At 27.7% G+C, this 15000-nt stretch overlaps 1 protein-coding gene across 4 annotated transcripts in view; it reads right to left on the minus strand.

Annotated features, from left to right (window-relative positions):
• The window catches only part of LOC136080673 (A disintegrin and metalloproteinase with thrombospondin motifs adt-1-like), a 164362-nt gene that overhangs the window by 57624 nt on the left and 91738 nt on the right, over positions 1–15000 (minus strand). For all 4 annotated transcript variants that reach the window (XM_065797617.1, XM_065797616.1, XM_065797618.1 and 1 more), the window contains one exon: positions 5968–6099. In XM_065797617.1, the coding sequence (XP_065653689.1) occupies positions 5968–6099 (132 nt within the window). The remainder of the gene's footprint in view (positions 1–5967; positions 6100–15000) is intronic.

The following is a 15000-nucleotide window of genomic DNA, read 5'->3' on the forward strand; positions in this document are numbered from 1 at the left end:
TTGTGATTCTTATGTCATTTTTTAAAATTGAAATACATTTTGAAACAGTATGATTTGTAAGTACCCAGCATTGAATGGTTCCTTTAGACGTACTAAAACCTTTTATTCCCCCTTAGCATTTCTGATCATGATTAATAGTTTGTTCAATGGATTGGTCAGATGTAACTTTTAAAGCTATTTTTAAAACTAAAATTTGTTGAAATCTGAACAAAATATTTTGGAGTATTCTGTGTCCGATATACTAGCTATGAGTCGAGGGATGCCATCTTTACTTACAGCATTTTCTTTTAACATGTTTGCTGCACTTTCCATTACACATTTTAAGCATTTCACATCCATTCCTATCTTTATTAGTCTTTTTGCGATAGCAAATGCTACATTCTTCATCCGCAATAATTTTTCCTGAAACAAAGAAATTATTTTAACTTTGAAGTAGTACATAAAACAATAAAAAACGTGAAAACTGAGTGTAATTTTCTTTGTTTGCATTTCCGACCCAAGAGTTTATTTAATTTACCTGATCTATCTCTTTTCGAGCTGAGCTTCTGCGCTCAGATGATGCATGAGGATGCATCATCCACTACTACACTCTCGTTAACCTTTTCTGCTCTATTTTGCCGATGTTGTAGAATGTTTAGTATTTTTATATTCACATACTTATTGTAACATCTTTGATGAAACAAGAGTTGTTTTTTTCTTTTTCTCAAAATGTTTAGTTTTCCTTTTTTTTTACATGTAGCGACCAGACTATAACTTAAATTACAAGGATAAAATAACATTCTGCTGTTTTCGCTGTGGCCCAAAATCCCAAGTAAAAAGTTCAAGTGTATATTATTATTTTATCTTAAGTCTACTGAAAAAAACTAGATTTATAGTCATCAGCCAAGGAAGGGCCAGGGGGCCGCTGACCAATTCTGCCCCTGCCCCCTAATCTCTCTGGATTTTTTTTTTAATACATAAAATGAATTAATAATAAATAGTTATTAAAATTCAATTTAAAAGCATAATTTTTTTTTTTTTTAGTTTAAGTTTGAGAAACAATTTATTTTTATTATTTCAATTTCAATCAGTGAATACTTACCTCTTATTATATCAAAAACAGAATTGTTATAAAAATTAAAAAAATTTTATCATTTATAAAAAATTTATATTTTCAGTTATTTTAAAAACTTAAAACTAAATTTGTTTCTTAGGTATTAAAAAGAGTTCCTTAGATTTGGCAAAACTTTTGCAAGAAAATAATGTTTATGTAACCCCAGGTTAGAAATTCTGCAGTAAATGTTACAAAATAGCAGTAGAAATTGATGAAGATTCAAATTCACAGGAGGAAAGGGAATCAAAAAGTGAGAAAAAAATTAAGTTAGATACCACTATAGGATAGCTTGGAATTTTACCAGTCAAAAAATAAAAAGTCTTTCAAAACACAGCAAATTGCCTCCAGCAAAACAAAAGTTTGAGAACACTATATAAAGAGTTGCAAAAATGATTTCATTAGCATATAACATTAAAGAAACTTCTTTAACAACAGAAATAAAAAGCCCCATTTCAAACAACAACATTAACAACAACCATGATCTAGACATTTTAATGTATGAAATAAAAAAAAAATTTCAGAGACTGACTCTTATTGTAATAAGGTGCAAATGTTAACACACACACCAAAATCATGGATAAATACAAAGATATTAAGCTACTTTAAAGTGTCTGAGTATCTCATTCAAACTGCAAGAAAAGTTAAAAATGAGCATGGAGTGAAAAAACTGGAAACCCACTTTCACCAAACACAATTTATTTAGTGATTAACTTTTATCAAAGGGATGAATTTTCAAGAATGGTGCCAGGTCCAAAATACAAAATTTCTCATTGGTGGAATTAAAATTAAGGTGGAATAAAAGTAATAAAAATTGTTTGTTCTCTTGAAAATGCAAAATGTATGCTGCATCGATGTAACCAGTGCCCTGGTATTGAAGCATTAAAATATTTTTTAGTGCAGGAGTTTATGGATCATGAGCTCGAAGAAGATGTAGCATTAAAAAAATGGCAGAGTACCTATTGCACAACACTACTATTACAATCATTGCCACTAGATGAATTTAATGATTTATTATGTGACAGCATTGACAACTTTACCACTCACTCATATATTGCTAAAACACAAAATAGATACTTACAAAACTGTAAAGAAAATCTTAATCAAAAGGAATGGTTAATTTTAGGAGATTTTGCTGAAAATTATCAACATGATGTTCAGGATGAAGTTCAAAGTTATCACTGAAACAAAAGTCAACGCTCACTCTTTACAATTTTACTTTATATTACAGAGAAAAAAGTTCTCAAAGAAAAATCTTTTTGTTACCTTTCAGAAGATGTTGATCATGAAACAGGATTTATTTACAAGACTCAGGAAGATACAGCTAGATATATCAAAGAAAAAATACCTGATGTATCAAGTGTGAAATACTTTTCCGATGGTTGTGCAGCACAACTTAAAAATTTTAAAAACTCAATCAATCTTAATTTGTAAGCAAAAAATTGTAAGCAAAAAATACCTATTCAGGTATTTTTTGCTTACCAGTCATGATAAATCCCCCTGTGATGGTATTGGAGGGACTGTTAAAAGAGTAGTATGTCAAGAAAGTTAAAAACAAATAATTACTGGGCAGATATTAGATGTTCATTCAATGTACTCTTTTTGTAAAGCCAAGATAAATTTTTTCTAAAGATGAAATCAACCAAACACAAGCACAATTAAAATATTTAGGAGATATTTAAGAGGAAAAACAGTTCCTAGCACAAGCAGACAGGGCCGCCCCGAACAGGGGAATGTCCCACCCACTTCCCCACACCCTGCCAAAGCTGCCATATAAACATTTGAGTTGGCACATTAAGCAAGTTTTGAACTATAGTTGGCAAATTGCGAATAATGAGGACAGCCCTGCAATTTGGATGCATTATCATTTTTTTCCAATTGCTTCAAACACTATGAGTTAAAAAAAAAACAAGTATTGATACATGTATTGAAATATTTGATATCACTCCAAAAAGCAATCATATTAAAGAAATTTCATTAAACATTAAAAAAATGGATTGTATTGCATGTTTTTATGACGGATTTTGGTGGGTAGGGGTTGTTGAAGATGTAAGTGAGCTTGATATAAAAGTCAAATTCATGCATCCACATGGACCAAGTAAAAACTTCTTTTAGGCCATAGAGAAATGACAAATTTTAGGTGCTTAATTCTGAAGTTATGTGCCTAATTTCTACAACCCACAATAATATCAGGTTGTACATACAACATATCTGCTTTAGATTTGGAGAATATAAGCAGTTGGTTACAAAAAAAAATGAAATTCATTTAAAACAATTTTGTTGTAATTTTATTTACCTATTTTGCATTTAGAATTTGCCTGTTTATTTTCTTTTTTTCATATCTTTGGATGGAAAAGGCTGGGAAGGACGGGGGTTTAAATAAATCCCACTGTCCACCTTATCATGTCAATGACTATATTAGTCTTAAACTACTAAATAATATCATAAAGATATTGGTTGTTAAATTGTTTTAAAAAATATTTTATTATCTTTAGTTTTAAAATTTATTATTTTTAAAATCGTGAAAAGATCTCAGTTTTGAGTGCTTACTTTAAAGTAAGTATTTATCGATTTGAAACAATGAAAATAAAATGTTTCTCAAACTTTAACTAACAAAAATTAAGTTTTTAAATTGAATTTTAATAATTATTTATTACTAATTCATTTTATGTATGTAAAAAAATAAATAAAATAAAATCCAGAGAGATTGGGGAGAGGGGGTGAAGTTGGGCAGAGGCCCTCTAGCCCTCCCTTTGCCCATGACTATAAATGTCCTAATCTAGTCATAAATAACACTCTTTGATGTTTTATTCAAATAAATGTTTTAAAAAACACTTCAATTGCTTTCATTATAAAACTTAAAAGTTATTAAACTTTCTAAAAAGACAAATTTTTAAACGCAAATTTTGAGCAAGTATTAGAGAAAAAATTGATGAATGTAACTTTTTTCAGTAGACTTAAAATAAAATAATAATATACAATAAAACTTTTTACTCAGGATTTTGGGCCACAGTCTTCATTTTACCTCCAAAAATCATGAGTTTTTAAGTCAATAAATTTGAACAAAGTTGGATAAACAAGGCATTTCCTGAGACAATCAAGTCCTGAGGGTGTTTTTTTTTTTGGATGATTTTATACGGAATTACCCTTTACTGATTTGTAGAAATCTGACCTAAAAGTTGAAGCAATTTTTTTAACCTGTTTTCGGAGTAACATAAGTTAAGTGGCATTTTCAGTAATAAGTTTGCTCTCTTTTGGCCAAACTCAAAACTATTTTATTCCTTAGACTAACATCTTTCATACAAAATAGCTAAAAGTTTAATTTCCAGTTTAAATAGGCAAATATTTGATAAAGTTGTTGCACATGTAACGTAAGTTAAAAATGGAATTGCCCTAACCGACACACACACACACACACACACACACATATATATATATAACCAACATTATTTAATGTTAGTATATTTATATATATACAGTGCTGACCAATGAATTAGGAATTATCACATTTATTGCAAGAAATTAAAATAGAACAACATGAATAACTTGACAACCCAAAAAAACACATTTAAAATGACTTAAATAAGACTTAAATGTAGAAGCACCATGTAAAAAATGTCACAAATGCAAAATTCTGAAAGATCATAAAGTTTGCTGCCTAATATTTGGTGTATTTACCCTTATTTCTTAGAATGGCTGAAACAAGACGAGGCATCAACTGGATAAATTCCACACAGAGACGACGGATATGATCACTGTGGTGCCATGTATTAATTAGTTTTTCAGTTAATTCTCGTTTGTTAGTAGATGCAGTTTTCAGAACTTCCCTCTTCAGCTTGTTCCACAACCCCTTGAACAAGTTGAGGTCGGGACTGTTGCCCGGCCATTCCAGAACAGGAATCTTCTGGTCCTTCAGGAATTTCATCATGGATTTGGCTGTGTGGCATGGAGCTCCATCCTGCATGAATATTGCATCTCCACATGGATACCACTCTTTTACCTGTGGTATGAGACATATTTCCAGTACTCTCTTGTATTGGCCCCGTTGCATGATCCCTTCCACAAAATACAGACGCCCCTGTCCGTTGACAGAAATAACACTCCAAAACATGATCTTTTGTAGGTGTTTTACAGTTTCCAGGATTCAGTCGGGGAGGTTTGCCTCTTCCTTCTTCCTTTGAACAAATTGTGCTCTCTCAGCCATGACTTCTAACTAGCAAGCTATTTCGGAATTCAGAAGAGCAGTATTTTCTAATAACAGTATTATTTCACTTTTTTTTGCTATGCTGATGTCCTGTTTCTTACCCATTTTTGTCAATGAGTGTCTCTCTTACCACTTGAAGCTTGTTTCAATAACAGCAAAGTAATAACTTATGAGCGATAATACAAGTAAAATTACAATTAAGGTACAAAAGACGCCAAAATTAATAACCAGATATCGCCAAATACCGCAATCAAGTGGCTTAAGAACCTAAAGCAAATTTTATATAAAATACAAAAAAATCATATTTTAGCAACAAACTTGAAAAGTCCATGACAACAAACGATTAAATAAGTATTATGACAGAAACTTATGTTATAAACAAAAATTAGAATGTAATTATATAGCCAAAGTAAGACTTAATACGCTAGATCTGATCAAATCCTTCTAAATTCCTAATTGATTGGCCAGCACTGTGTATATTTGTATATAGTATATATATATATATATATATATATATATATATATATATATATATATATAAATATATATATATATATATATATATATATATATATATATATATATATATATATATATATATATATATATATATATATATATATATATATATATATATATATGAAAATGTATTCATAAAACATCAACTTCTTACCAAAGCATTGTTTTATATCAGAACTTTCACCTAAACATGATTCTATGTGATTTGATACATAACATTCTCTTGTTCTTTTCATAAACATGTTATTATAACAATTTGACCAATTGCTCCATTGTCCCCAAGTTGCTAGAATAAAATACCCATTATTAAAAAATATTTGTAAAAATCAATATATTGCAACAACATTAAATAAACTTTTATAAAAAATATTTGAAGAAACTATAATAATAAAAATAACTTTGGTTTAAAACAACAACATAGTTCAAATATAAAAAAAAGTTTTTTGGAAACAAGTTAGTAAAAATACTTGTTGTTTTGCCGTCTAAAATAATCACAAATAACTATACTTAATTCTTATCATTAAAAGTTGTAGTAATTTATTTTATTAGTAGTTTATCTTATATTATTATTTAAAATTATATTTTTAGTAAAAGGTACTAGCAGTAGGACACTTTAGCAGGTGTCTATAATTGATTGTATCAAATGCATATTTTCTAATTGGTTTTTTTTTTCTGTAAGTAAGTATATTAAAAATTTAAAACCTGAATGCTAAAAGTAAAAATAAGTAAAAAATGGAGCTAAAAATTGAAATAAGAAAAAAAAAATTTTTTCTAATTTTAATTTAAAAATTGCAAAATTGTGCTTAAAAATTGCAAAATTGTGCTTAAAAATTGCAAAATTGTGGGAAACTATTAAATGTTTCCCAGTGGCACAAATAAACTCACTTGTTTGTTTATCAAGCTTTCCCAAGAAACGCGCTTGGTTTTTCGTCTAATATGTCCATTCATGAGTATTTTATTTTGACAACTTGGTCACGGCTATTTGCATGTTTTATTACAAGTGTTGCTGAAAAAAGTTGCAAAAACAAAGAAAGCAAAATAAAAAAATAGGAAATTAAAATAAACTTAAATAGAAAATAATAATAACAATAATTTGAGCACTGTTTTTATTTTTGTTTCTTAATAGTGGTTGTTATTTTTTGCGACAAAATTCGGTAAGTCGAAACAAAAAAATAAAATAAAAAACAGTTTTAAACATTAAAAAGAATGATTTTCTTATATTTTTTTTGTTTTTTGTTTAAAAGAGGAAAGCGGAAATATAAATTGTCATCTGTTTGTAAAATATATTTGTATAATTTTAATGTATATATATTGTGCATTACAAAAGTAATAACACTATTATAGTATTATTACTTTTATAATGCAGTTAGTTACTAAGTGTTATCACTTTTGTAGTTGTATCTTAATTATTTTAATTTTTATAAAATTTTAGGAAAATCATTCTTTTTATTGCAGACTTAAAACAGTTCTTTTTTTTTTTTTTTGCTTCGCCTTATCTAATTTTGTTGCTAAATGTAACAACCACTTTAAAAAAACAAAAATAAAAATCAGTAGAAAAATTATTTAAACTATTACTATTTTTTTTGTTTTTTTCTATTTCAATTTCTTTCTAATTCCTATTTTATTATTTTTGTTTTTGAAACTTTTTCAGGCAATGATTATTATAAAACTCACAAACGGCCATGACCAAGTTGACTAAAATAAAATACTTGCGTGTGGTCATAAAAGTCAAAAAACCGCACACGTTTCCTGGGAAGGCTTGTTTATAGTTGTTTTAGTATTATCTGACTGCGAATATATTATTTACAAATATCATCCTTTTTATCTAATTTTCAGAACCACAAAATATTATATTAACACATTTAAAAACATATAATTATGTTGGCGTAATTTTCCAATACCTTCACAAAGAGCACATCATTACAAAAACGTTAAACTGTCAAATGGATATCTTTCTTTTCCCTTGAGCTTGGCAATTTGCCAGAGTAAACATTCACAAACATTAGAAAAACGAGTTGCAGGTTTGATTAAAATTGTCTCAAAGTGGTAAAGTTTTGGCACAACGGTTGTTTTCCCACCATAAAGTTTTCCAATCTGCAATCGGCATGAGATACAAGTTGTCAAAGGCACTCTCTCATCATTAAGATCGAGATCTTTCTGGATTTGTTGAAGGAATTTTGATTTGTAGTTTTCGGTCAGCTCTTGATCACTTTTTCCATGTAAAAGACACAAACAGATTTTCTGCATTTCATGGGTCTTTCCAAACGTTGGCATCTTCAAACTTAACAAATATAGTCACAAAAACCTTGTTTACAATTTTCTTTGCTTTGTACAACTTCCGGAAAAAACTCTGGATACGAACAAAAGGTTCAAGCTTTCAACGTGATAAATTTTTGAATCAACATGATAAATTTTGAAAAAAGTTATAAAAATAAGAAAACTAAAACATTTAGTTGGCAACATTTCTTATTTTATTAATTTTTTCATAGAGCATATTTACTGTATGAATTTAGCTCTGACAAAGTCCAAATTTAGATCATTTAGTCTATAAATACTTAGAGATAAAAATTTCCATTTGGATTTTAATGAGGGATTTCAAAACACCTCAATTTGGACTCGCATAGACATAAACTATTACCAACTAAAAGGATTTTCATAGGGTATTTTATTGATATTAGAACCCCAAATCTACAAACCGTGTGAAATTGGTCGGTAGTAATTACATTCAAGCTTTGAGTCTTTTTTATGAATTGGGATAACAGAAGCAGTTTTTAAAATATCAGAAAATACACTGGTGATGAATGACAGATTAAATAGTTCAGAAAGTACAGGAGAGATACCATTTGCAAGAGCTTTAAAAATAGATATTGGAATGCTGTTAGGTCCCAAAGCCTTGCTGTCATTATGAGAATAAATAGTAAATAATACTTTGTTTTTGTCTGTAGGTTTTATGAATATTAATTTAAGATTAGGATTTTTAAGATATTTATTAAAGTCAGTATTGGATGAGTAAATATTTTTCTGTAATTCTTGCGGAACTGAAACAAAGAATGAATTAAAAGATTCCGAAATATTAATGGGGTTGTATATTATGGAGTAGATTTCAAATTTTGGCATTTTCAGAGAAGAACTTAGATGTTTTTTTTTACTCCAAGAGTGTAAAAAAAAAAAACCATACTATAGTGAGAGTAACAAGTAAGTTTTTATGTTTTATAAGATGTTTCTAGATTGAGTTTGTCATTGAGATTCTTTGTTTTAAGAAATTTGTTTAATATTTTATTTTGTATTTTAATTGAAGTCAAGATTCCTCGTGTTATCCATGGATTGAGACCCCTTGATAAGTAGCAATTGTTGACTTTTTTATAATGGCACATGTTTATCTAGAAGAGAATTAAATTTTGTGAAAAATTCTTCAAATGACTTATTTTTCTTACCTTCGTTGACATTGATTGCATTAGTCCAGCTAATTTTTAAGAAATCACTACATAGTTCCTTGCAACTTATTTTTTTTTAATTTCGACAAAAAATGCAGCTTAGACAAAGATTATTTATGGTTCTATAAAATGGATGTATTAAAAATTGGGCTAAATGATCTAATAACATATAAGTAAAAATACCGGCAAAAATATTTGTAGAAGTTGCATTAGAAAATACGTTATCAATTAGAGTTTTGGAGTGATTCATAATACTTGTTGGCAGTGAAATAAAGTTTATATATTTAATATATAAACTTTATTTCAAATGAAACAATATTTAAATGAAAAAGAGAAAAATTATTTTTGTTGATGTTGGCAGAGTTGAAACATTATATATCTATATATTTACAAATGATACGGTTTTCCTTGAGGTTTAAATCATTGTCATTGTTGTTATTAAGTTGATGGGAAAAAAAGTCATTAAGTTCATTATAAAGATTAGACTTAATGGTGTTTGGAAAAGATATGTTGTTTGAAAGTTCATTAATATGAATCACTTTATCATTTATTGTTTGCAGACGCAGCTCATTATCAGATAAAGAACTAAATGGAAAAATATCTTTTCTACATCCTAAATTCCATATCATTCAGACAACAGGATTTTTTATGAAAAAAAAGGATTAGGCAATAATTACATTGAAAGTAGTGCTGGTTTGTATTAATTTTCTTAAAACAATCTTTGCAGTGAGTATACATTTAAGCAGTACAGATTTTAAAATGAAATTTTAAAAACAAACAGTAATATGAACAGCAATATAAGCAAAAATAATAAAAATAGTAATAGTATTTATTAATAATATAAATATAATTCAACTTTCAAAATCATAAAATGAAAATAATATTTATTTAACCATTAAAAGAAATACTGAAAAAAATACCATTAATAAAGTTAGGGAAAAATAACGTAAATATATATTAAAAATAATTTCATATATATATATATATATATATATATATATATATATATATATATATATATATATATATATATATATATATATATATATATATATATATATATATATATATATATGTATATATGTATATATGTATATATGTATATATATATATATATATATATATATATATATATATATATATATATATATATATATATATATATATATATATATATATTTAAAAATTGATATAAAAATGTATATAACAAAATGAAATATAATAAAACAACTGTGTATGTGAGTAATTTATTAGTTAGCATAGAGATATATGGAGTAGATTAATATAGTTATTTTTAGTTGTTAGTTAGGTTTGTGGTGAGCCTTGTGATTTTTAATAAGAATTTATTTTCGTTGCGGCACTTTGATATAATTTTGGTTCTTTTATTTAGTAGTTTTTCAGGTTTTGGATAGGATATAATAGCAAATTTCTCATACAGACATAGCAGTCACCTTTTAGAAATATTTGAGTAGGGGGTACAAACTTGAGAACAGACCATTTTAATTTAGGGGTTTTGTTGAAATTGTTTTTTAAATCCCAGACGTAGTTTGATAGGGCAGTAGACTTTTTGTATTTAACATTACTGAATGATGATTTGTGGTTGTTATACCTAGTTTTCCACTCACCTTCTGTTAATCCGATATAAACTTTATTGGGTTGGCTTTTTGCTGAGATGATGTATTTGTATATAATCTTTGTGGATTTGCACTAACCATTCAAGGGGCATTCTGCTTTGTTTCGGTAATTGCATTTTGGGTCATTATTTTCAATTGTTAGGAAGATAATTTTTTTGTTGTGATTTTTTAAAATTTTTTCTATATTTGTAGTGGAACTGTAGCTTTCCTTTACAGTTTAAAATTTTGTGAAGCTTGTGTGTTTTAAGGAAGTTTTTTTCTAGTAAATAAAAAAACATTTTAGCAACCTTTGTGGACACATTTTTGTTAAATGGGGGGTTGAAACTTATCAAATTGTGTTTAAGATTTTTTTGGGGGGATTTTTTGTTTGATCTGATATTTAAGAGAGTAGTTTTTGTATCCGCTATTTTTTAGTGCTTGTTCATATTCATTTTTAGATTGATTAAATATAACTTCGCTGGAGGAACTTTGCGAAAGTCTGCTGGATATTGAAGTAGGTAAGTGTTTGATAATTTGTGGTGGTTGATTAGAAGATGTGTGGATGTATTGATTATGGTTGGTTTTTTGAAAGGCTTATGGGTGTTTTGGGTTATATTAAAAGTAACATCAAGGAAGTTAATTGATTTAAGATTTGTTTTTATATCTATTTGAAATCCAACATCTTTAAACCATTTGATTATATTTTTTCCCATTCGCTCCATTTCTTGGCCATTAGAATTACGTATTATCAACAAGCCATCATCATGGTAAAGCGCTATGCCGGTTTTTATATGTAAATGGGCAATTCCATAGTTCAGTGATGCGTCATGTGAAGATATTTTTTTTAATAAAAAAATTTCTACAACTCAAAAACAAATTTTTATTACTATGAACTAATCTTGAATTAAAATTTTATGATATAAATTAAACACAGTTGTACTAACATAACACTGACACATAGCAAAAATTAAAACGTGAGTTTTAATTTTTGCTATGTGTCAGTGTTATGTTAATTTTCTATGTGTCAGTGTTATGTTAATTTTTTTATCAGCATACTTTGAAATGGAGTTTTGGCTGGAATTTTAATTCTTGCTAGACTAATTAGATTTTTTGTTGTAATTTATTCATTTGGCAATAAGGCAGTCATAAAAAAAGCCATAAACAATAAAGTTTTCATATTGTTTTATTTTACAGAAAAAAACTATCAGTTCAGTGAAGCAACCTTCAGTGACAAAACAAAAGGATGAAATTAAAATCATTTTAAACAGTTATGTTATTCTGTAATAAATTTTAATTTTACTCAGGTGAAAACAGCATCAAAACAACGTTAACATTCTGAACATAAGAATAGTGTGATTTTGATATATCTTTGATTTTTTTTGAATATTTTCAAATTGAACTGAATCCAAGTTCATTTTTTTGTTGTCTTGTATTACTTTCTGACATATGAATTACAGATATTTGCAAATCTTGTAATGCTAACGCAAAATCTGTTGCTCACCTGAACTCGCGTTGACTAGAATTAACTCTCAGGGCTGCGAATCGCTTAACAGTAGCTCCAATTTCATTACTCATTCCTTTCCCATGCATTGCTGCAAAGAAATGCCAGAAGAATTTTTCCTGAAAAGGTTTTTCAAACACAACTATTGCAGCCATAATGCTTTTGGTTTTGAACTGAGACGTGGCATTATCGCTGAACATGTGTACTTCTTTGACTCAATCAGGAATAAAATAAAGGATTTTGTCAATGTACGGTATAACTGAAGACTTTGTATAATCAGTTAAATCAGAAACCATGGCGAATGTTTTTAACTCAATGTTCCAGACTGCAAGGGTCATCATAAAAACTTAATTTTGACCAAAATTTTTTTTTTTTTTTTTTTTTTGGTAACACCTAACATTTTCAGCCCAGTCAACTTGGATTACAGCAATTTTAGAATTGATACTCATTGAAACTTCCTTCAATTTCTTAAAAATTGTTGATTGGTTTTTCTTTACAAATGCGTGTTTAACAAACTTATCCTGCATCGCTGATATGTGTTGGATGAGTTCTGTTACAGTAGACTTTTATGAAATTTTTTCAATGTTTGCATATATTTTAGTTTCAGGCTTTCTCCACTTGTCCTAGGATACTTCGAAACCAAATGTATTGTAAAACAGTTTGCAAGTGTTTATCAAACTAATTCATACCCTTGCATGCAACGCATTTATCATAGGCGCAAACATAGGTGTACGGTTCACAAACAAAGTTATTTATCATTTACATTTATCTACTCCGTTCAAATATTTTCTAATAAAAATTTAATTTGACAAAATCTTTAAGGTGTTTAACTACAATTAAAGAAAAAAAGTTTTTCAAAAAAAGAAATATATATATATATACATATATATATATACATTTTTTTTTAAGCACCAAAAATGTCAATACTTTAATAAACAAGACAAATTTTTTAATTTTTAAAACCATTTTTTTAATAAAAAACAATATATGTTTTGACTAACACTAGCCATCTTCAGTTAAAATTAAATATTCAAAATTTGTTAAAATACCTATGCGTTAAAAAAAGAACAATACAAAATATAATTATTCTTGTACAAGTTAATAATAATATAATTACAAAAATACAATAAAATCAGTTTAAAAGTTTATGATGTCATACAAAAGAAATAGGAAATAACAAAGAATAGGTTAAAAAGATAAGCAATATTTATAAAAAATAGCAGCTAAACACAAAGTGTCATTAGTACATGGTCAACCTGTTTATTCAGGTTTCAAACATTCTATAAACCGACTTTCTTTAAGTTTTATCTCAAATTTGTTAGATGTGAATCTAACACAGAAAAACACATATCATTTATTTGCATGAAACAATTTTCATTAGCATGGATATGTTTATAGATATGAGACTTTTTGTCCATCTTTTAATGTTCAGATATACGGGTCTTGAGATGGCAAGTAGTTTCACCTATATAACAGGAGTTACATCCTCTTGAGGATGTAACTCCTGTTATATAGGCGAATGAACTCTAGAGGAATGAGATCTCTAGAAGAAAAGAATTTAGAAATTTTCAGTGAGGTAAATACTAATTTAATATTTGCTGAATGGCAATATCTTTTAGCAATTGAATTCAGTCTTTTTTTAGTTGAATCAGATATTTTTCCCAAAAACGGCAGTATAAAATAAGACTAAGATTCTTTGATTTTCGGTTATGGTGGAGGATTTAAATTAATCTTGTTTAAATAGAAGTTATATATTTTTGAAAAGATTAAAGATGGGTAAATGTTTCTTTGAAATACTTTAAAAGGTTGTTTATGACAGGGTAGCACTAAACCCATGTTTAGTACTATTAACTTTAAATGTTCTATCAATTAGGCATTTGATTAGACTAATTATGTACGAAAATGGAGTGAAACTATAAGAATTAGTGTGAAAACCAGAATAGGTTTTTTTTATGAAAAACGATAGTGCTAACTGAAGAATTAGTTTTGTGTAGAGTTACGTCTAAAAAAGATTTTTTTAAATTTACTTCTTGTTCCATAGTAAAAGCAATAGAATTGTGTCTACTATTTATATATCTAAGAAAAAGATGTGCGTCATTTTCTGGCTAGAAAACAGCAAAATGTCATCAACATATCTTTCATAAAAAACTGGTTTTTGAAATTGGTCATTGAAATTTTTGATCCATTTATTTTCAAAATGACCCATGAACAAATTGGCACGAACAGGTGGCAGTGGAGAACCAATTGCTACACCATCAATTTGGTCATAAATTTGTCCTTTAAAAAGAAAAATGTGATTGCGAAGGGGCAAATTGATATAGTTTTTTAAATCAGTTTTAGTAATTTTAATGTTTTTATTATGGAATAAAATTAAATTGACTGCAATTTCAATGGTTGTTTGAAGCAGAACATTGGTATATAAGCTCGTTACATCATATGATACTAAAAAATATTTGTGGAGATTGACTTGACTAATTTCTTTACTGAAGGAAAATGAGTCTTTTGTACAAAATTCAGTGTTTATTAATGGAGATAATAAATCTCTAAGAAATTTGGCTAGTTATAGTTAGAAATTTGGTAGTTATAGGTTCCAATAGATGATACAATGGGTCTAAAGTTTATGGTAGCCGCAGAAGAAT

Source organism: Hydra vulgaris, chromosome 05 (assembly GCF_038396675.1).
Source record: "Hydra vulgaris chromosome 05, alternate assembly HydraT2T_AEP".
In the NCBI taxonomy this organism is placed as follows: Eukaryota; Metazoa; Cnidaria; class Hydrozoa; order Anthoathecata; family Hydridae; genus Hydra; species Hydra vulgaris.